A 10,000-nucleotide genomic window follows, 5' to 3' on the forward strand; every position below is an offset into this window, starting at 1 on the left:
TTTTGGAATAACGGTTCATCACTGGAGGTTCTAGTAATATATATATAACAACATGATTATATGGATGGTGGTCTAACAATGCATATAACGATGTGTTTGATATGCACACATTTAAAGATAAAGAAGAAATTATTTTGATATATACTTACGTGGAGATTTAAAGAAGGGAAAATACGCACAGGATGCGACACACGCTGAACACGTCATCTCTTAAGGGATTACGTAACAGGAAGGGTTGAACAAACTCGTGGTGGATCGGACTTACTATACAAATAGCTGTGTGTTCTTATTTTTGTGCGTGTGCGTTAGTGCGCGCGTGTGTGTATGTGTGCGGCAAGATATCTGTGATATATAGATAATAAAAATATAAATGAATACCCGAACAAGTATATAGAAATGCATAAGCAAACACAATTTGATAATATTCACTGGATGTAACAGCAATGACCACAATAGCAATAGTGAAATAGGTTTAACAGCCACGTCTGTGCCACTTGGGATATGTATGGAGTACCTATTGAAAACAAGTTTAAATATTAATGTAAGGGTAATGACTTCGAGTTTACAGGAGAAAGTTTACAGCTTTATTTGCATCGATTGAATTCAACGCCTGGTGTAAAAATATAATACAGTTCAGTTACTACATGCTGCAAGACAAAGGCATGCAGTTTACATGTGCATTACGTATGGCACTTAAACTAAGCTTATCTAATAATGTATCGATTAGAAAAAGAAACAAATAAATACAATCTTATGAGTGAAATAAGTCTGTATATGTTTACAAAAATACATTTTTTTTCTAACATTTAAATAACCTCATTCACTCAAAAACATCAAACAATAGAAAACAAACACAAACTGAATCGAAACATATAAACAATCCTTCATACGTCCCCCCCAAAAAAAAAAAAAAAAAAAAAAAAATATATATATATACATATATATATATATATATATATATATATATATATATATATATATATATATATATATATATATATATATATATACATACACACAGAAATATATAAAATAAATTAAAGCCCTACGAACAAACATATACAACTAACAACAATACCAAAAATTATCAATGATAATAATAATAATAATAATGATAATTATAATAATAACAATAATAATAGTAATAATAACCTTAATAATAATAATAATAATAATGATAATAATAATAACAATAACAATGATAATAACAACAACAACAATAATAATGATAACGATGACAATAATAATGATATATAATAATAATAGTAATAACAACAACAATAATAAATCAATTGATTAATCAAGAAATGAAAAATCTGAATCACCAATCTGGATTTTCCACGGGGACACTAATACCCCTTTTTCTTCGGGAGACAACCACACATGCAGTGACCGCAATCACGACGATGAGGGTTGCAACTGCAATAGAGATGATGATCCACATTGCAAGCCCTTCTTCCGCCGGTTCGTTCGCTATGAAGACTGTGGCCACGTTCGAGAAGGAGCTTTAGAGGGAGAGTAAAAGATTTCGGCATATTGAGGCTTCGTAGAAAAGGATTCGTATAGTGAATACGAGAGGGAATAATATATGTGCTGGCATGTTTGTATGCGTGCATGTATGTATGTATGTATGTATGTATGTATGTATGTATGTATGTATGTATGTATGTATGTATGTATGTATGTATGTATATTATGTATGTATGTATGTATGTATGTATGTATGTATGTATATATGTATGTATGTTTGTATGTATGTATGTACACACGTATTTATGAACACGCAAACACGCCTTATGACTTGCATGCTGCCTTACCTCAACTTTCCAACATCGTCTGATGCTCGCAGCGTCAGGTAATACACCTTTCCAATTTCAATGCTCTCTTCCAAATCCAGCGTAACATTAACCGTTTCACCAGCGTTGACAAACAGCTCCGGCTTCTGTACTGAATCTTCGAAAGTCAGAAGTGTCGTGTTCTCGGCATCAGCGTCAAGTAAATCGCTGTCATTACTGCTTAGGCGGATTTCGTACTGGGACACTATTCGAAAAGGACAGTTGGATTAGCACAGGTAACGTATTATGAAAGTGGAGACTTCTGGTTATGTCTCCTGACTACGCCTACGTATTTTTTTCCATCCACCCAGTACTTTTTTCCACACATACACAAGTGCGTGCATTATGTCATTTCTTATGTTTAAATTGTTGATATGCCGTATATTCAGACAATATATCACCATAAGAAATAAAATAAGATGAAGAAGGAAATAATGAAATAAATATAATATAATAATAAATGTGACAGATAAATAATATGATGACAATATGATATCATGATAAATAAGATAGATAAATGAAATAAGAGATAAAACAGAGTAAAATAAGACATTCGATATACCCATTACTCTCACCTATTCCCGAATCGAGGTCATCGCCAGTAGCAGTCCAGGTGAGGGTAAGACTGGTTTCGTAGGTTCCAGCCACCTGCAGATCTGTGACGCGAGAGGGCGGTAGTACATCTCCAGTTTCCGGGATTTTGGTCACCTGTAATAAACGTTCTTGATTATCTACGACTTAGAGGTTTACGTGGAAAAAAGATCGACAACAGTTATGAGGACTGGTAAGTTCAGAGCAATCGTATGTGATACTGTTAGCATTCTATCAAAGATTCGACTTTGTATGTTGCCACCTTACTACCACAGATGTGGAACAAGTAGTCGGTAACAGATTCTAAACCTAAAAAAACAGAAAAAAGAAAAACATTCCCAAAGAAATTCTCACCTGAATGGATCCGGCTGCGACGAAGCGGCTGAACTCCCCAGCAGACTCGGCTGCCTCTGCGTTGAAGGGAACTTTGGAGCCACAGCAGTACACTGGCATATCTGCGGTTAGGGTACTTCAAGTTAGGACTCTTTTGAAAAGATGGAAATTTTCTTGGTGTTTGTTTTGTACCGTAAGAGCATGAAGTATCTATTATACATCAGGTATGTGATGCTTTTGATTTAAGAGCATCTTTTACTCTAACTTTACTCACTCTTAGATCAACGTTTCTTCACAAAGAAGCCAAACCTCTTTCCACTAACCAGGCAAATTATTAGATTTATTCTTGTAAAACTTTGAGTTATTGGAAAAGGAGTGTGTGGGTAAGGAAATTAAAATATATAGCATGAGAGGGAAATTCAACCATGCATTTAAGTGAGGACGATGTTACTATGCTCGACAATGAAACCCGTTTTACTGCAAACCAGACTTCATGCTCATTTCACCAGATGCTGCAATACTGTCCAGAATCAACCCTCCACTATTCCAAAGAGGGTCAGTGCCACTCAGTGCTGAAGCGAGCGACGTACTCACCAAGTGGCTTGGCCGGGATAGCTCGAGTGTGGCGTCGGTGAGGTGCACGGTTGGCTGTGAATCCGCTGTTGATAAAGGCGCTGCCGTTGTTCCATGCCTGTGAAGAAAAGGACTTTGTGTGTTTGTGTGTGTTCTGTGGCCTCGAACCAATGCATAGTAATCTCAATAGGCCCCCATCAATGCTTCTCATCATTTCAGGGTCAGATATTATTAGTTATGAAAAGTGTAATTGTGCCAGCAGCTACACGAGAAGGACACTGTGAAATGGTTCCCTTACCTGAGCTCTGACAATATATCTGCCGGTGAAAGGGTACTGCGTGAGATAGCGGGAGTAAATACCATCGCCAGCCTGGGAGTCAGCACCTTGGCCATTATCTAAGAGATCCAGCTCTATCGCCTCGTCTGGAGTGCTCGTGTGGCTAATGTACGCCCTGTGTGGAGAGACCCAGGTCTGTGATGCAACTTGCTTTAGGTATCACATGCGCATAACACAATGTGTATACCAATAATCAGACTTTCGATGGCAACAGAAACATGAATCTTGTGAACAACGATATTATTGCATTCTGAATTCTGTTATAAAATGTAATGACACGAACTCCATTTACACATCATATATACTTTGTGGGTTACAATGCCTGATGGTCCTTACCTGACTGTTGCACCTATGACAGGGTTGCTGCCTTGTTTCACCTCTGCATATACAATAACTGGAGAAACAGTTGCATCAACACCACTTGATCCGGAACTTGCCTGTGGAAGAAGCCAGTCGTTAATCCGCTCAGGGTTAAAACCTTGAGTGTATAAAGAGAAACAGATAGGAATATACTCATGCGTCTACTGTTTCTTAGAACATACCCAAGCTTGAGTGTAGATAGGTAGGATGTCTGGGTTTCTTGCCTTGGCTGTAACGTCTACTTGGATGTAATAGTTTTTGTCGCCTGACAGTTCGGCTATCCACGTCCATCTTCCGGGCTTTGGGAGCATGAGAAATAACATTACTCTGATGTCTTGATCAAGGTCAAGTAAAGAGAGAAATTGGTCACAGCTTATAACACAACTACAGCCGAAATGGGAAAATGCCCCTTTACGGCAACATTCTGAAACCAGCGGCATAACACCATCAATTCAATAGCCATGGCGGGGCCTCTGGCTTACCTCAGCTAGGGGCACCTTTATGGCCCAACTCCCAATAAGAGGATCAAAGGTCGCCGTTTTTACTGCGGTTCCATCAGGTCGCAACAGGTATGGGGGAGAAATAGTGTGCTTCAAAGCGCTTGTCTTCAGCTGAAAGAGCATGTCGCGTCCTACTGAGGCATCGACGGGGAATTCCTTACTCACTAGCTTGTCTGGTCCATTGTAAGCATACTCATGTATCTGAAAAAATGAGTTCGAGTTTACAAAGTAGTGATAGGATGTCTGTGTTGCATCTAAACTGCAGGGAATCAAATATCAAACGGGAATTGTACACATATATATTGAGAGATCCAGCTGCTAAATACAACAGAAGAAGGTTGCCCATCTGGTAATAATTTACACACCTTGACTTTGGTATCAGCCACGGTATCTCCAGGCTGGTACGTGAGCGCCCCAAGGAAGGCATCGAGGAGCTGGCTTCCGCTGTCTGTATCAAATACTGTATATGTTTTTCCATCTGTCTGCTGGGCAATGCTCTCCAGTTGCTGGTCTGCTGTTGCACTGTAGGGCAGTAAGGAAAAAGCACTCAAACAATGAGAAATAGCACCTTGGGGAAAAAAAGGATGCACTCAATTTAGTTTAGTGAGATTCACAAGGAATATATATATATATATATATATATATATATATATATATATATATATATATATATATATATATATATAGTTATCAAAATCTTGCCACCGACCCGAAAGCGATAGTAACAACTCGGATGCCAGATGACGCCAACTGGTCCTCGATGTCACGAATGTAAGGAGATGTGTTTTCTTCGCCGTCAGTAATAAGCAAAATCACCGCGTTCTTTTCTCTATTAAGCATCTGTAAATATAATGAATATAATTCTTCTTATGATGATTATACCACAATAAAAAAAGTATAGATATTTAACAGAACCTATGACCAGACAAATAATTTTGTTTATCTAGTCTGGCTGTTTTTAAGAATAATTTCACTAACGTAGCTATCTAAGTCCTTTATAAATCCCAATTCTGCTCAGAACAAGTCCCCCAAGCAGAAACTGTTCCTCATTATCCCTTTCACTGCTGCAACATCAGAAAGAAGTGACTCACCCAGTTCATGGCGAGGGACAGCCCTGCTCCTATACTGGTAGCCGACCTCAATTTTGCATCTATTAGATCGGCCAGCATTTTTCTGGACGCTTCGCCCTCTATCACTGTAAGGGGAGCTTCTACCTCCGCCGTCCCACTGCAATGAATGAAATTCAAAGTGAAACGAAATAAAAACATACATATGCATAAATTCATATATGTATCATAGATCTATTTCGGCTGTAGGTTGTGTATACAGTAACCGAGAGTTGTGCCAGACCTCTCTTGAAACTGACCCGAACTTGATGATGCCGACGGAGCTGCCCTCAGCCACCTCGTGAAGGATCCAGCGTCTAGCCGTCGACTGGAGCTTCTTAATCCTGTCGTAATCCCTCATGCTGTAGGAGTAGTCGAGGACCAGAGCGAATTTAGCCGCCTCCTGACGCAGCACCGTGAATTTGGTCGCCGAGGCAGTCTGTGTTTGTAGATTGCTGAGGGTCAAGAAAAAATGTTTAGAGATTGTAGTTTTTTTCCCTCTAAATCTATAAAATAATGTTTTATCGAAGAACATTTGATTTTCAATATCTACAGTGGCACGTGGAAAAAAGTTTACTCACTTGTCGTCTTTGAAATCGGGATGCATCTTGATTATCGACCACACGGAACGGTGGTCACATTTAGTGTTATGTTTGTTTGGTGCCCTCAGGTTGTGTCGCTTCGTTTCACCACAGAACTCCTCGATCTTTGGTAAAAAAAGAAATTAAAGTATCGGTGGTTTTAAACTAAGCCAATACTACCGTCCTATGGCCAATCCACCTATAAATCTATATCACATCCCGCCAGTAACTTCTCACACCTAATCTTGCCGACAGACAAGAGAACGAACCCTTTAAATCTGCAATCGCTCAAGGAAACACGAGCCTCTCCCTCCTAAAGACACTCTACCCCGAAGGCCTTACGTTTGCGATGTAGTAGAGGGACATGAGCGAAGAGACAGCGACCTGGTCATCGTCAGGAATGAAGCGGCAGTTCTTGTCTGGGAGATCGCCAGCGTACGAGCAAGCCGACCCCGTGATGTCTCTGTGATTTGATGGACACAGTGAGTAATAGGTCGTGTGAAAAAGTAAGATAACACGTGAAAAAAGGTGATATCACGTGAAAAACGCAAGATCTCAAGTGAAAAAGAGTAAATTATCATGTGAACAATGTAAGAACTCATGTGAAATAGTTAGATATGTGAAAAAAGTAATATCTTATGTGGGAAAATGTAAGATATGTGAAAAAGGTAAGATATATGGAAAAAATAAGATATGTGAAAAAGTAAGAGATCGTGTAAAAAAGTAAGACATATCACATAAATATCACATAAAAAAATGAAATGTGAAAAAGTAAGATATGTGGAAAAAAACATGTGAAAAGGTAATATATATGACAAAAATAAGATATGTGAAAGAGTAAGATATACTATGAAAAAACTAAGTTGTATGAAAAAGTAAGATATAACATGAAAAAAAACGAGATTTACATTCATAAAATCATACTTCATTTCAGGCTGCATTAAATGACGGGGAAAAAATATCATCTCTACCTAAGCTTTCCCGATAGTACTTCGTTGGCACAGTAGTTTGGATGAACTGTGACTTCGACATTGCCTTCAACTATATTTTGGGATGCGTAGAAGAGGGGATACATGTCATCATTCGGATAACCAAATTCATCGAACACACCCCAACGTAACTTGGCCCACTCATGAACCAAAACCTTGCCTGTAGAATAATTAAAATTGTTAAATATCTCCGAAGAAAATTCCATATCGAATGCCCGTATAAAACGAACGGAAAACAACTACCAAAATGATATTTGAAATTTTCCCTTATGCTCATGCTTTCCCAATACCCTACCGAGAACGGTATCGAGTTCGAGTCAGATACTTACTTCTTGGTCCCCACACGTTTGACTCCTCGTCATTGACCAGGTATTCAGGAGTAAGATGAATGTACAGGCCAGGATCGCCACAACCTCCGGGCTGCTCTGTGTGTGGTTGGTTGCCGTAGACTCCCGTGCCTACGTCCACTCTGATGTCGCTCTCCTGAATGAATGAAGAACGCTGCAGGTTAGAAATCACGTGTTTTGTGAAAGAGTGAAAAATGGTCTTGTTTTTTTAATGTGATTTTATGCTTTGATATCTATGAGTGTGTGTGTGTGTGTGTGTGTGTGTGTGTGTGTGTGTGTGTGTGTGTGTGTGTGTGTGTGTGTGTGTGTGTGTGTGTGTGTGTGTGTGTGTGTGTGTGTGTGTGTGTGTGTGTGTGTGTGTGTGTGTGTGTGTGTGTGTGTGTGTATGTGTATGTATGTGTGTGTATGTGTATGTATGAGTGTGTGTGTGTGTATTTGTGTGTGTGTGTGAATGTGTCTGCGTCAAAAGCGTATGGACAAAGGACAATTCCGAATGTCTCTTACGTCGAAGTTCTCGTTCAGAGCGACTGCGTCAGAGGGCGTCTTCGTCCACGTCTTCGGGAGGAGGATCTTGACGTCCCTGAAGAAGGCCCTCTGCTGAGTAGCCTTGAACAGCACCTCGGAGGCGTCGCTAATTGTCTTCTGCAGGAGAAACCGTCACAAACAATGATTACTTGTGTTGTTTTAATCTCCATGTGAAAATTTCATCTATTCATCCCCTTCTTTTCAATTTGTCTTAATGTTTCTTTCTTTGCCTCTCTCTCTCTCTCACTCTTTCTCTCTCTCTCTCTCTCTCTCTCTCTCTCTCTCTCTTTCTCTCTTCCCCTCCGCATTCATATCTCTCATCTCGGCCCCCACCCCCTCTGTCACCTTCCCACTGCTAAACCATTCTCTCTTCAGCGTACCTTTATCGAAGCGATGATGTCCTCGGCGTAAGACTCATCCACAGAGGGCGAGATGGCCACCAAGACCCCCTCGTACCCATTGTCTTTTAATCTGACATTCGCCTCCGTGGCCGCAACTTCCCCTGTCGCCACCAGCAAGGTGACTAATGCCGCCACCGCCAACTGCACCTGCACTGCCATGACTCACTGATATGCCTGTACGTGAATCGGAATACGGTTTACAGTTAGTGTGTGTCATAACTCTTCCGCTCTCATGGTTTTTTTTTTTCTCTCTCTCTCTCTCTCTCTCTCTCTCTCTCTCTCTCTCTCTCTCTCTTCCTCTCTTCCTCTCTCTCTCTCTCTCTCTCTCTCTCTCTCTCTCTCTCTCTCTCTCTCTCTCTCTCTCTCTCTCTCTCCTTATATAGATACATTAATCAATAAATAGGTAGATAAGTGGAAAATATGATATACACACATTTGTGTATATCGTATTCACACACACATGTGTGTGTGAATGTGTGTGTGTGTGTGTGTGTGTGTGTGTGTGTGTGTGTGTGTGTGTGTGTGTGTGTGTGTGTGTGTGTGTGTGCGTGGGTGTGTGTGCGTGCGCGCGCGTGTGTGTGCGTGCGCGCGCGTGTGTGAGCTGCGTGTGAGTATATGTACTCACACGAATGGTTTTCCAGTATACGTGATGTGACCATCTGCATATCACCTATTTTGTATGTAAACAGAAAGGAAAATCTTCCAAGTAAACAGGAAACCACAACATTTGCTGAGCAAGTGAAACGATTTCCGGAAGCTGAACCAAACAAAACACTGTTGTGACAAGTGAAGCAACAATTTCCCCTTTTTTGTTCATTCTTGGAAACCATTACTTAAGGATGTTTAAAGCAGTAGGAATACTTACCTACACGTTGAGTACAAATGTCGGAAATAAGTATATCTATATAAACCATTATAAAACATATGAATTATGAAACATATAAACATTATAAGGCATATTGATTTTATTTTCGCTTTTACTGTTACTCTTACTGTTACTTATGCTACCACTGTAACTACTGCTACCAGTACTACTACTGCTACTACTAATAATAATACTACATTCGTGTTTCTACTACTACTACTGTGGTTGTGCTGCTACTATTACTACTAATTCTACTACTGGCTACTACTACACTACTATTACTACTACTAATTCTACAACTGTGTTTCTACTACTACTATTACTACTTATTCTTCTTCTTCTTTTAACGGTAGGTTCATGTCTGAGCCGCCGTGGTCACAGCATGATACTTAATTGTAGTTTTCATGTTGTGATGTGAGTACGTGGTAGGGTCCCCAGTTCCTTTCCACGGTGAGTGCCGGTGTTACCTTTTTAGGTAATCATTCTCTCTATTTTATCCGGGCTTGGGACCAGCACTGACCTGGGCTGGCTTGGCCACCCAGTGGCTAGGTAGGCAATCGAGGTGAAGTTCCTTGCCCAAGGGAACAACGCGCCGGCCGGTGACTCGAACCCTCGAACTCAGATTGCCGTCGTGACAGTGTTGAGTTCGACGCTCTA

General features: G+C 40.1%; 1 protein-coding gene across 2 annotated transcripts in view; it reads right to left on the bottom strand.

Annotated features, from left to right (window-relative positions):
- Window positions 1-561: 561 nt before the first annotated feature.
- LOC119580891 (calcium-activated chloride channel regulator 3A-1-like) overlaps window positions 562-10,000 on the bottom strand; it is a 12,824-nt gene continuing 3,385 nt past the window's right edge. The window contains exons 2-20 of one of the 2 annotated variants that reach the window (XM_037929119.1): window positions 8,458-8,652; window positions 8,057-8,194; window positions 7,535-7,688; window positions 7,188-7,365; window positions 6,559-6,679; window positions 6,217-6,341; window positions 5,896-6,090; window positions 5,621-5,756; window positions 5,239-5,369; window positions 4,895-5,051; window positions 4,512-4,730; window positions 4,212-4,328; window positions 4,006-4,106; window positions 3,631-3,784; window positions 3,354-3,450; window positions 2,781-2,881; window positions 2,411-2,543; window positions 1,818-2,040; window positions 562-1,505 (exon numbers count right to left, since the gene is read on the bottom strand). In XM_037929119.1, coding sequence (XP_037785047.1) covers window positions 1,322-1,505; window positions 1,818-2,040; window positions 2,411-2,543; window positions 2,781-2,881; window positions 3,354-3,450; window positions 3,631-3,784; window positions 4,006-4,106; window positions 4,212-4,328; window positions 4,512-4,730; window positions 4,895-5,051; window positions 5,239-5,369; window positions 5,621-5,756; window positions 5,896-6,090; window positions 6,217-6,341; window positions 6,559-6,679; window positions 7,188-7,365; window positions 7,535-7,688; window positions 8,057-8,194; window positions 8,458-8,637 — 2,844 coding nt within the window. In that variant the 5' untranslated portion in view covers window positions 8,638-8,652 and the 3' untranslated portion in view covers window positions 562-1,321. The remainder of the gene's footprint in view (window positions 1,506-1,817; window positions 2,041-2,410; window positions 2,544-2,780; window positions 2,882-3,353; window positions 3,451-3,630; window positions 3,785-4,005; window positions 4,107-4,211; window positions 4,329-4,511; window positions 4,731-4,894; window positions 5,052-5,238; window positions 5,370-5,620; window positions 5,757-5,895; window positions 6,091-6,216; window positions 6,342-6,558; window positions 6,680-7,187; window positions 7,366-7,534; window positions 7,689-8,056; window positions 8,195-8,457; window positions 8,653-10,000) is intronic. The other variant, XM_037929120.1, reaches the window with a different exon arrangement.

This window comes from Penaeus monodon, chromosome 14 (assembly GCF_015228065.2).
Source record: "Penaeus monodon isolate SGIC_2016 chromosome 14, NSTDA_Pmon_1, whole genome shotgun sequence".
Lineage (NCBI taxonomy): Eukaryota > Metazoa > Arthropoda > Malacostraca > Decapoda > Penaeidae > Penaeus > Penaeus monodon.